Consider the following 12,841-nt stretch of genomic DNA (forward strand, 5'->3'; position numbering starts at 1 on the left):
CTGAACCTCCAAAGTTCACCCACTGCCTGCTTTACAGTCTCCCCGCGTTTTCATGTTAGATAACTCCGTTTGCTCACAAAGGTAATCTAGGTAAGTTATGCACAGCTGGCATGCATAAATTGTGCATATCTGTGACATCTGCCAGTGGGAAAAACACTCCAAGTATGATACATATTTCAAGAACGAGTGAATTAGTTCAAACTCAAGCTTTCTGGGTCGTAATTGAATCAGATCTCTGGAAACATATGCAATATTTTAATGGCTTTGTCATAATTCAAGCTATTAATACTGGACTGGATCATGAAACTGTCCTAGTAACAAAGGAAGTATAATACTTTTATTATACTGATAATATCTTGCTAATGCTGTCTTGTTAAACAAGCCAAAATAAATTTATTGTAGTATTTTGTGCGCTTTTCCCTGATGTGCTGCATTTATGTGCACGTACAAGAACTACTGATCAAAGAAGTATTTGTATTTTTCTACCTCTTTTGCTAGGCCTAGTCTGTAGCCTTCATGAAAGCAAAACTATACATACATTCTCTAGTTAATATACCCTCAGAAGTCTATGTTACCTCCTATGCGATAAAGCACAGTGTGTGCCTGTACCTAAATACCAAGACATTTCTTGTGGCTCCTTTAATGAAAAACAGTAGAAGAGGCTGAAGCATTAACTAATGTGGAGAAGGGCAAAGCATGGATTATTTTATTTCCCACTAAGATCTCTTCTCTCTGTGCAAGTAAGAGGCACCAAGGCTGTCACCTCTCCCGTAGCTATACTTAAATCGGCAGCTCTGGATGCTTCTGTTACAGGCTGGATGGCGGACTGGATGTGCCCAATCCCACCCCAAGGCTTGTGGATCGCCCGTGGCTGCACACAGTGGCTGGAACGGGAGCTGTGGGAACCCAGCCAGCTTTCCAGCGGGACCAGGACAAGCCCCCCGTTGTGACTGTTCCCATACAGCAGCCTTCGAGGCCACGATAAATGGTCCAGAGGCTGTGGACCACAACTGGTCTGCAGAACCACACCGCCTTCCTGGCAGCCTGCCGTAGATTCTGAGGATTGACTGGTACATGACAGAAAAATTTGGAAATCGCTGTCCCAGCTGAATTACTGTGCTTCCAGTGCAAACTTGCGGTGCAGGGTGGGAAAGGGAGAGAGCTGCCGGATCAGAACTGTACTGCATTGCAAAGTCCTCTTTTTTTGGAGCTAAGCTTAGGGATTATGAGGCAGATCCACTTACTATTAGTATCTGAAGGGAATAATACATCATTATTGACTTTAATAAGTAGTGAAATGAAATTATAAACATTGAAAATTTTAGCTGCCAGAAAAGCAATTTCTGACAGCGAGGGCTATCACTATCCCCACGGAGATGAGGATTTGTGATTTCTTGGTACGAAAATGAGACAAAGCTATGATTTAGAGAATATAAAAGTGTTTTGCAGACAGTGCTCCTGCACCGGCTCCTGGACTCGTCTGGAGGATATTGCAGCATTGTCCCTTTTAAACCTGTGAAAATCCTTTATTTCAGAGCCTTTCACGTGTACCAAAATGCCGACTATTGTTATAATAGATACATCTGTTTGAAACTTATAATGCTATTACTTAAAAATTGACCAGACAGTCTGCTCTTGAACGTACAAGAAAATACCTCAGATACATTACTCTGATATTTTTACAGAACTGAACTACTATGGCATCATTATTCACGTGCCGCAGGAGACAATGGCTTCTGGTTAAGTTTTATGCAATTTATGCCTGTTTTCATCCCCACGGAAGTCGATGGCAAGACACAAAGTCCTGCTGACCGCTGCAGAAACAAAGGTTGGTTACTGCGAGACACGGCTGCTGAATTCTTGTACCGCTCCGTGTGTGTGTATGTGTGCATGTGTGCTTAAGATGAGGGAGACTTAGATGTATTGATTTTACAGCAGCTTTTTTCTCTGCTCTTAAATGAAGTGGAATGAGGAGCAAATAGCCTGGCAAACAAAAGAAACAGAACTATTATTATAACTGCCTGAGGTTTTATATTGCAAGTGCAGAATCCTAAGGAAGACTGGCTCTCAAGGCTATTTGTCATATATGCCCATGTGAAATCTCTGTCAAAATGTGGAACAGCCTGAAACCCGGCCAAAAGCCCACCCTGTCACCTACTGTAGCATTAAAGGTCAGGAAAAGTGCTTGCTTGCAGTTACTGAGTAAAATACTTCACTGGTTTCCATGCCTTTCTGCAAAAATGGGACTGGAAAAGGCCTTTCCACCCACACTGCTTAGGTCAGGGGTCCTTCTGCTTGGAGACTGGTGGTGCATCTCTGCAGACCAGGCTGTTCTGCTACGGTCACACTGCGGGTTTATTCCAGTGGTGGCACCAAGGGGCTGGGAAACCACATCCCTCCCTCCCCTCTCCCTTCCCCTCCCCTTCCTTCCCCTCCTCTGGAAGTTGGTTGATGGCTCTGATTATGGAGCCTCCAGGAAAGCGGTCTTTGTCGTAAAAGGCCAAAGTTCATCAACTTCCATTTACATCAGTAAACACGAACAATTCTTCCTGAGCCTGAGAAATCAATTCCCACAATACATCAGCCAGTCGTGCTTTAACGGACTGAATTGAAATGCCCCTTCTAATCTGCATCAGAGGAATAAAACCAATCCTATCGCATAATGTGTAGAGGTGGGAGGGGAAGAGGGAGCGGTACTCACCATTGCACATGCAGCGCACATTCCTGTAAAAGCGGGGGCACACAAAACTAATTCGTGCCGTGCTATAGGTCATCAGGGAATGTGAATCAATAGATAGACTTTGCTCACAGTGTTGCTCCTGACAATCCAGTCCAGAGCAATTCTTCTCCAAGATAGCAGAAATACGAATCACATTTTCCAAGTGTCTCCTTGCATTGGTAAGCTTCTGAATCAAATAGGCAGGCTTATAGAAACCACCGTTGTGCATCTGAACTGCAAACAGCATGTCAAGCTGATTGCTGCCTGCCACCGGCTGAATACTGATGATGTGCAGGCTGTCTTGTTTTTGGGAGAGCACTGCATTTCGCAAGGTTCGCCTGAACCCGTGCATGTGAAGGCCCACAAAATCTTCGGGGGAAACATTCTCAAAACGGATGGTGACTGTGTTCTGCAGCATTTCTTGTAGCAATTGCTCAACGTGGACCACAACATCAATGGGTACCTGGAACCGGCCATCACTGACAGAGACGTTCAGGACATACTTGCCGTTATCAAGCCCTCCAAGGGCAATGATCTTCCCATCGTGGCTGTTGACCTTGAACAAACTTTTCTGCTCTGATTTTAGCGTATACGTGAGGACATCATACACATCCTGATCTGTGGCATGGATTTTCCCAATGACTCCCCCGGGAAAATCATCTTCCATGGTGACAATGAAAATCTCCAATGGAATGGCAGTCGGTTTGTGAATGCTCTCTTCAATAACCCTCACCTGAACGTAGGTGTGGGAAACCTGCTGAGGTTTCCCAGAATCCTTTGCCTAATGCAATGTAGAAAAAATAAAAAAATAAAAACCGAAATAAAACACACATATAACACAGCCAGCAACCATAATCCTTGCTATACATTTTTTTCACAGCATCAGTAATTCTGAAGACCTCTCAAAAGAACTTCCCAAATGCATTTACAAAATACATATGTAAAGAAACGTCTCAGCCATTTCTAGCAGTGGAACTTACAAACTCTTTAGGGAAGCACAGATATCTCATCTAAGTGGATTGCAGAGAGAAATGTGTCAGCAGAATGTCTCATTACTCAAACTGAAATGTTCCCATGATCCCACAGCTATCACTTGTCCTCTTCACAACAGAGCCATTTGAGTGTGGTTTATTCTGCACCAAATGGAGTTTGGGCTCCCTTCTACCCTGGAAAAGGGACTGAAGCCCTGTGAAATATCACCATCAGTTTCTGCATTGCTTGGTGGGCTCCACAGTGTTTCAGACCCTGCCTAGTTTGTGTCGATGTGAGGGAGTTCAGAGTTTTTCTACAGCACTCTGTACTAATTCACCTGAAGCAGTCAAGAAACATGCTTGAAATAAATAAAATTTATCACCCTCCAAAAATGAAATAGGGTGCTTGTGCTGTTACTAACAATAAAATATGAGTGCAGCACTGCACTTGGACAGATGACTGTATGACCCAGAGCACGTATGATAGCATCATTTGCACTTTTTTATAGAGAGTAAAAGAGCAAGTATGACAAAAAACCCAAGGCCATCTTGACAGAAAGGTGTGCAAACTTGAATCAGAGTCCTCTCCTGCACTAAGAAAAATGTTTCATTGAAGTCACTATTAAGATATACTGCTCCACACATTTATTTGCTCCAGAGAAGAACCAAAGACTAAACTACCACTGGGCAGAGATGTAGCACACGTTCAAAGACCTTTGTATTTGGACATGGGGAGGAAAATTTTCGAGCTGAAGAAGAAAAAAAGGTAGGATGGCAACAGCAATATGGACATCACTAGGAAAGGATAAGTAACAATAAGACTCTCTAAAAATCATTCGTCCTCACTCCTAAAAGGGCTGGGCGGTGTATTTGAAAAAACATTTTATGTATATATGCACACACACACACGTTCATGCACATCCCATTCCACTTTCAATTTTATCATTACTTTTAATAACCCGAACACAGAAGAGGAACCTGATGGTGGAAAGGAGGATGCAGCACTCTGGCACATATGAATGGAAAGAAACAGTTCTATACACATCAGGAAACTATAAAATATGTTTTCACTGCAGAAATCCCTAAAGAAAATAATAGTGGGAGGAATTAGGTCTCCACAACCCAACAGCATGGTTTTCTGAATGTGCTGGTGCATCTCAGACATTGTGGTCTCTCTAATATTTCATTTATATTACATACTTGGATCTATATAGCTAGAGGATGCTGCTTAAATTTAATTCTTGTGTCCAATTTTGGCTATACTGGAAGTTTAGCTAGCAAATTGCCCTGGAAGCAGGGTATTTTAGGATGAAGGCATGGCAGGAATGAAAAGTAAGTTTTTTTTTATTTTCCTACAGAGCTCAAAAAATAGGTTGCAGGAATATTAAATGGTCAACTTGTAAAACTTTACTTTGATTTGAACTGCCAATTAGCATCAGAGCTTCTCTTTTTTGAATTGTATCTAACTGAGGATGTTATTGCTATGAACAGCATTAAATGTGCTTGTAAAGGAGCGGACTGGCTGTATTTAGAGAAATCAACCCAGCAAAGCAAGTGGAGGAAGCCTGCGTTTCAGACTTAGCTTGTAGGACCACGTCCCATTTCAGTGAAGAGGTATAGTTCATTCCCTGGACTTGCATATTTACTGAACCCTGCTACATTTTCTCTTGCAGGCCTTGGAAATGTGGACAACCTACTTTTGGATTTACGTATTTTTGTAATCAGAATTACCGTGCTTACAAAGTTCCTCAACAATGACTCTACAGCTAAGTTTGAGCTGGACTTCTATTGCATGTCTTATTTTTGCATTCTTTAAAAGCTAGGTTGACCTTGGAAATGTGATTTCATGAATTCTTGGTAGGCTTCCAAAAATTTATGATTAAATTTATGACTTAAAAGCAGGAGTGATTTTCCTTCCTAGAACAATATTTTTCTGTCACTTGTTCTGTGGTGTATTTATATGTATATAATGCATTTTTACGTAGTTTCCTCGCTTAGCTACAGAAAAAAAAAAAAAGATTAAAATCTTAAATCATAACAGCCGCTACTCAGAAAATCCATTTCTTGCGGAGGAAATTGGAAAGGTGGCTGGCTACCTATTTATATTTATACGAAATTGGGTTTAAGAACATCAAAGGAAATATACCATATTGTGCACTTGTAAACTGGAATGCACAGTATTTACTCATAGAATGCAGTCAATTAAAACCAACCCATACAGGCAATGTACAGATGACCTACCACTGTGAGGGTTTTTGGCTCTGTGCAGACGTAAAAATCAAGCCGTACCTGCACGCAGAGCACATATTCGGTTGCGACCATGTGCTTGAAGATGACTGCAGATCTCAAGACGCCATGAGGGTCCAGCGTAAACTCCTCCTCTTCATTGCCAGTGAGGATGGTGAAGGTAAAAGGGGGCCCATTGTGAAAAGAGTCTTTGTCTGTCACTACCAGCTGCAAAATGCTTGTGCCCACTGGTTTATTTTCCTTTACACATATACACAGCATATAAAGAAAAGGATTAAAACGATACATATCACAATCATAAAATACCACATTTCGCTATCGAAAATATTCAACTGAATGCCCTTTTCCCAAGATGGCATTTCACAAGCAGTGTTTATTTCGCACCGCTTACACCCCATGGACCCACCACATCTCCAGGGACTGACGAGCTCCCCCTGATCCTGTGTCTGATCAGGACTGACGAACCACTAAGACTCGCACCCTGAGCAAGGTGCAAAGAAGTGCGAGCTCATCCCAGATCAGACCTTTTGAGGCCAGAGTACAATTTCTGGTGCAAGAGGGATGAACAGTAAAATGTTTGACAGATGCTGACGTTAAAGAGCGTCAGCAAACAGAAAATTACCAAAGAGTTAAGAAAGACGTGTTTATACTTTCCTTTAAATAAAATCACTTGATACATCTTTGGCAGATAAATCACCAAAAGCTACTTAACTGAAACCACATGTATTTTAAAAGTTAGAAAAGTTTTTGATGTGCAGGATAAACTTACTTGAATTACAGCCGTATAGTTAGCCGGAGTAAATACAGGGCTATTATCGTTCACATCAGAAATGTCCACATTGACTGTCACAGATGAAGACAAAGGAGGGGTGCCGCTGTCTCTTGCCTGGATAACTAACGAATAACCAGATATCTGCAAAAAGGTGAAAACATTAAATCATCATGAAGGTGGTCCTAAATTTTAACTCATGTTCTTTACATCTACCCACCATATTCTAAGGAAAGATGTTTGGCCTCATTACCTTTCCTGCCCTTAGTATAACATTATCCTGTTTATTGCCACACTGTGTCCCAACTTCTGTTTTATAAGGTTATCAATAAACATAACAGCTTCACTGTATTAAAATAACTGTATCGGATGATGCATTCCTGAAACAAAGGGGCAGACAAAAAATACATGACGGATAATACCCAGACTCAGCCATTCCTACATCTCTCCTAGGTGTCAGCTGGGATATGTGACCTGATTCTATTTATCTTGTGGTTGGTTTCCAGGATATTATATAAATTGCTTATTAGAGCCAACCTGAGTTTGACACACAGTGTTTCTAACACGGTGATGGAGAACCATGAGAAAGTTCACAGGCAGTTGGCTTAAACACACACTGGAAAACACTTGGGACTACTAGGGACAACAGCCTCCGTAGCAACAGGATATTATCCACCATTCAGTAGAAGACAAGGGTTTTTTGAGCCTACTTGTTTGCAACAGCCACAAACTACTCAGCACAGTGTGGGCAGTTCAGTGCATCACCCATGGACCCTCTGCGCACATATGTGCCCGTGCCTGAGGTGTGAGCATATGTGACAATTTGCAAAAGCTCTGTCTATGCATAGCTTATGGATGACAGTTTGGTTTTATGAACTGCATCCTTATGTCGGCCTCCTTACGTCTTACAACTGCTTTTTACTGTATATCGCTCCCTGCTTCCCAGGGAGAGCTGCTGACACGTCTGCCCGTGAAGCCTTCTATGGGGGAGTGAGCAAAGAGCAAAACTCATGCCAGATAAAACACCCTGCTCCATCCCTCAGTGCAGGGCTGGAAAGGGGAAAAACATGTCCCTGCAGAAGGGAACAATGTAATGTTAAAGGGGCTTTTTCAGGGTGGGAGGAAATCCAAAGCCATTTGAAAAATAAAAGCCATTTGGGTAGGAGGGAGGAGTACGGGTTAAGCATATGGAACAAGGGGGCTCTTCTGGGATGTGGGACCACCCTAAAAATGAAGGAAACATTTTTGAAGATGTGTAGGGAGGAGAAAGACTGTTGATTCAGTGGGAAAATAGTGACGGAGGAGGCGGGAAGAATCCTGAACTATAGGAAGTCAAGAAACAGAGGCAGAGAATTAAAGATTTTTTCCCCTTTTGAGCTGTAATATCTACTGCTAGCGAAAAGTCAAGATTGAACGTTTTGTGGGGTCCTTTGCAAATATTGTGTGTTTTTGCTTTCATCTCCACGTATCCCAGAAAGGTAGATGGCAAAAGTCATGGTTTCTATGTGATTACAACTCTGGAAATGAGTTTCCTTAAACCACTGAAACCTGGGAGTCAGCACTGCCTCTGGGGATCTACAGCAGATGGGGCATCATCTATCATTTTCCCTGAAGGGGTCAGAAACACCTGTGTCTAGGAAATGTGCCAAGGAAGCAAAGGAAAAGACAATATCACAGGTTATTTTATCCAAGGGAAACTTTGGAAAATGCAGCTCTAACCAAGCTGGCATTAAACATGCACACGCCGGTGAGGGGGAATGTGTGTGTCTGAATGCAGATGTACATGAGTACACTTCAGAAACTAAATAAAATCATGGTAAGAAATTAAGGCTGTGCCTTTTAAGAGCAATGTATTACAGCAAATTTATAACACGCACAGCCATTGTTACTCCCCTGTCCTCAACAGTCTGCAGCAAAGTCACTCTGCCACCAAACACTGACAATTTACTCCTGCCTTTGTGATAATACAGAAAGGATATTTGCCACTGATTTAAGCAGTAGCTCTGGTTCCAGCAGAGAGCTTTTCCAGCTGAGCCCATATTCTGGGGACAGCAATCAGCTTCCCCTGTTTCGCGGATGCATTGCTCAGAGGCAGAAAGCATGCATTTCTTTATGGGTTGCAAGACTTTTGAAGCCACGTAGCACTCTCCTGCCCTGCTAGTAGCACAGGCAACTGTATTTGTTTGTTTTTTTTCCATAGACTGCTAATTGCTAGCTATGGCAAAATGGTGATAAATCACCCTGAATGAATAATCTAGTGAGCAAACAAAGCAGCAGAATCTGTTTAATGAAGCACTCTTTCACTTTTGGTACAGCCTGGCCACTTCATAACATCACCTCCCCAGTGACATGTTTTGCAGAGCGCTAATTAATGGCTGAGGTCTCAGCTCAGTGCTTGGTGCCACAATCTGGAGTATGTTGTAATCACCCAGTTGCACACACCGCTGCACGTGTGCGCTTGCACGCGCAGGAGAGAGGAGGCAGCTCATTAACGCAGCAACAGCTGCCGGTGGCACCACAGGAGAGATGCAGGGTTGCTTTTTTCCCCGACCCGGCCACAGCTGCTGTGTTGATGCACGACGGGAACGCTAGCAGAGCTGTTGGCTGGTCGGTAGGATTGGGGATAAGGTTTGGGTGGGAAGAAATGGAACAACATTAGAAAGACCTGTTGGAGCATCTTAGGCTGATCATCGCAGAGTATAAAAGAAGCTTCTTCAAAATGAGCTAGCAGCAGAGTTGAGATCAATACACATCTGTAAGTCATTGTAAGTTAAGAAGTCCCATGTGTCTTACCCTTTCTCGATCCAATTTCTTTTTAACCTTCACGAGTCCCAAAACAGGATCAACTGAAAATTCATTGTCTCGATCCCCATTCACTATGGAAAAATGAATCTGGCCATTGGGAGGGCTATCCAGATCTTCTGCTATCAACTTTTTAGAGAGAAGAGTGAAAATTAGCAAAAAAAAATAAAAAAAAAATTAAGCCATCTGTATGATACATTAACTGCTCAACACCGCAAAAAGTAAGACGTCATACGTCTTGAACCGCATCAAACGAATTGGGTTTTGATAGGAGGCCCCCTTTGGACTTTTAAAAAATTCTAGTGTCAAAACATAGACGATTTTTTAATCTTAATATTCCATACAACACTTTCTTTCTGGATCCCCAAGTTCAAAGATGAGAGCATTGTAAGGTTCGGGTATGGCACACTACATGCCAGAGTAAATAGATACAAATAATACGTGATACAAGGATTATGTATTTCACTGAAAAGCTGAATTCTGCCTTTCCAATAAACCCCACCTGTTCCTATCTGACTCATGAAATACAATGCCTCAAACATGCCATTGCTCTTTGACAATGTAACGGGGTTAAAAAGAAACAGTCAGTGCTACTGCTACTTTCTTTTTTTTGGGAAAACTGGCAGAAGCCTGGAAAGCAGTAGCAGATGCAGAATATTGGCTAGAGAACAGTTTGGGTGATTCAAGATGCAGTAGTTATCATTATTAACTGGTGCAGCAGTATTTTATTAAAGGTCGTGTGGCAAAGGGCTTCATCCCACCTAAATGATGCCCATGGCCTCACTCACCTTTATCACCGAATCGCCGATGGCGGCGTCCTCGCTGATGACTGCGCTGTAGACCACCTGGCTGAATTTCGGTGCGTTGTCATTAACATCTGTCACATTTACATTCACCGTCGTAACGGCGCTCAGGGCTGGAGTACCTCCATCTTTTGCTTCCACTACTAAGTAGAAATCCTTACACGATTCATAATCCAAAGCTTCAAAAATGGAAATCGCTCCTTTGAAGCAAGGGAGGGAATGTCAACAGCCGTCGAAAAACAAATAATGCTATGGACTAAGGGATCTGACTGTAGTAAACAGTACAGCATGCTATTTATCACCATGGCATACATACAAAATATGTTGTTTTAACTGTAATACTGCCCAATCCAATAAAAATATTTGATCAGGTTTCTACTGTCATTGTTTGATTAAGGAATGATGCCAATTGCACTTGGGTTGACTCTGCAGAAAGGACCTTCACAAGGCGTGAAGCAATGAATGGTTTCTCATGAAAATAACTTATTATACCAGAATCATAGATGGAGAAGTGGGGGCCATATCCACCTATTTGCCTGGGCTCATACACAAAGCCTGTGGGAGAACTGGATGCCGACTCTGGAAATCAGCCCTGACAAGTCAACAGAAATTCACTCCCATGTAATTAACTTCTCATGAATTAAATACAAATGAATGGGGTATGAATACCTTTGAGAAATCAGTTCTCTATCATTTATGTGATTAAACAGGGACTTCCCCACTCACCTAGGTTTATAAATTTTGGGTTCCTTCATCACACAATCAAAACTAAGATTTGCTGTAACTTGACTCACTCTGTGCCCCCACACTCCCTCTAGGAGAGAAATGATTTTTATGCAAGCCCTCCATGTGTTTCCCACATACCTATAACCTTAACAAGAAGGGGGGAGTGGGTTGCGCACAGATTGCTAGTGACACCTTGGAGAAGGCAATACTGGGCATGGCAGGAAAGACTTAAAAACAAATCCTTAACCTTGGCAAGCTAAATCCTTTTCAGTATAGATCCATCAGGAGCAGGGAGGTATGGGGCTTAAAGGTTAGTTAGTCCAACCGCTGCCCAACACAGGCCAGCTAAACCGAATAATTCTCGAAGGTACTCATCTTTAATGTTCTTATAAACCTCCAAAAACATCAGTTTCCTAACCTTCTTAGGAAATGTCTTTGAGTACTTAATAATCATTACAGTTAAGAATTTCTTCCTATCATTTAACCGAAATAATCCAAATGCAATTTAAGCCCATTCACAACTTCTTTTCTCATGAGTGGGTATGGAGAACGGTTTATTTCCCTCCTCTTCGTAGGTACTTTTTACAAGCTTGAATACTAACAGCATGTCTTCTCTTTTCTAGCTTAAATAGCCTCGATTCCTTCAGTCTTTCCTGGTAAGCCACATTTTATAGACCTCAGATCATTCCTCTTAATCTCGTCTGGGCTCTCTCCAAATGAATCCTACCTTTCAGCATGACTTGCTGGAAGCAGGAGCCCTGAGGAGAAGCTTCCAAGTGGCTAGCAGAGAGTTCCCACTGATAAATGGTGTGAAGGGCATTATTTTTCAAGCCCTGATCAGGCATGCTACATCAGCACCCGTCTGTCTGGAAACTGAGCTCCTGCCTCTAAACCGATAATAATGGAGCTGTCACACATTAATGAATAATAAATAGGGTTTTTTTTGTTTTTTGTTTTTTTTTTTCCCTGTGTGATTAAGCTTCATTATGGATATTTATTGATTTATCTCCTTGGCTTCATTGTCAAATGTGAAGTTAAGTATCGCTGTCTAGGCATATTTATGTTTAAATTTTGTTAGCACTAATCAACATTATGAAGATAACAGACAACAGGCAATTATGTGAAGTCCCTTACATGTAAGGCAGTGGCCTCCGCAGAGTGGAGAGAGATTTTTGCACACAGTAATGTAAATGACACAATGCATCATTTTGAGATTTTCCAGGTTACTGGTTATTACAGCTGCACTCAAACCAGTGTTACCTTCAGCTTTCAAAATCAAGTTTGCTTTGTTCTGAAGCTCTGGTGGCAGATTTGTACTGGTCCTCCTGACTGTTATGAGAATAAGGGGATCGACTACATGAGGCACAGAAGAATCATAGCTTACTGTCTGTTGATGGATTAAAACCTCAATAAGGATAAAGACTATATCCCACTAAGGAAATTCAAAGAAAATGAGCCATTTGGACCAAGTAAGGCAGCTTTTCTCAGTATTTCTTAAAAAGAAGCAGCAGTATGTTTTTAAAATTTGTGATGTATAACCACAAAAACCCCAAACCATGGCTGAAGTCAACTGTCAGACAAGACAAATCAGGAGCAACTTAAGTCAGTGAAGATACATACAGCTGCGTAAATGGCAGTCACTGCCTGACACATTGGGATTGCCAGCTATTTGGTCCTGATAGCCCCGTCTGATGCTTGCTAAGGTCCAGGCTGTGAGGCTGTACTCTGCTGGTAAGCAGGTAAACATTGCAAGTGTTCATAACTGTAAGGGTTGCACAGTTTGGCTAATGGGTTGTCACATCTA

At 42.0% G+C, this 12,841-nt stretch overlaps 1 protein-coding gene across 1 annotated transcript in view; it reads right to left on the minus strand.

Moving 5' to 3' along the window:
* Positions 1 to 12,841, minus strand: part of FAT3 (FAT atypical cadherin 3) — a 359,185-nt gene that overhangs the window by 37,228 nt on the left and 309,116 nt on the right. Inside the window, exons 15-19 of the mRNA XM_009881183.1 lie at positions 10,297 to 10,511; positions 9,500 to 9,637; positions 6,707 to 6,850; positions 5,980 to 6,177; positions 2,702 to 3,500 (exon numbers count right to left, since the gene is read on the minus strand). Coding sequence (XP_009879485.1) covers positions 2,702 to 3,500; positions 5,980 to 6,177; positions 6,707 to 6,850; positions 9,500 to 9,637; positions 10,297 to 10,511 — 1,494 coding nt within the window. The remainder of the gene's footprint in view (positions 1 to 2,701; positions 3,501 to 5,979; positions 6,178 to 6,706; positions 6,851 to 9,499; positions 9,638 to 10,296; positions 10,512 to 12,841) is intronic.

Source organism: Charadrius vociferus, unplaced genomic scaffold (genome assembly GCF_000708025.1).
Source record: "Charadrius vociferus isolate BGI_N301 unplaced genomic scaffold, ASM70802v2 scaffold1, whole genome shotgun sequence".
In the NCBI taxonomy this organism is placed as follows: domain Eukaryota; kingdom Metazoa; phylum Chordata; class Aves; order Charadriiformes; family Charadriidae; genus Charadrius; species Charadrius vociferus.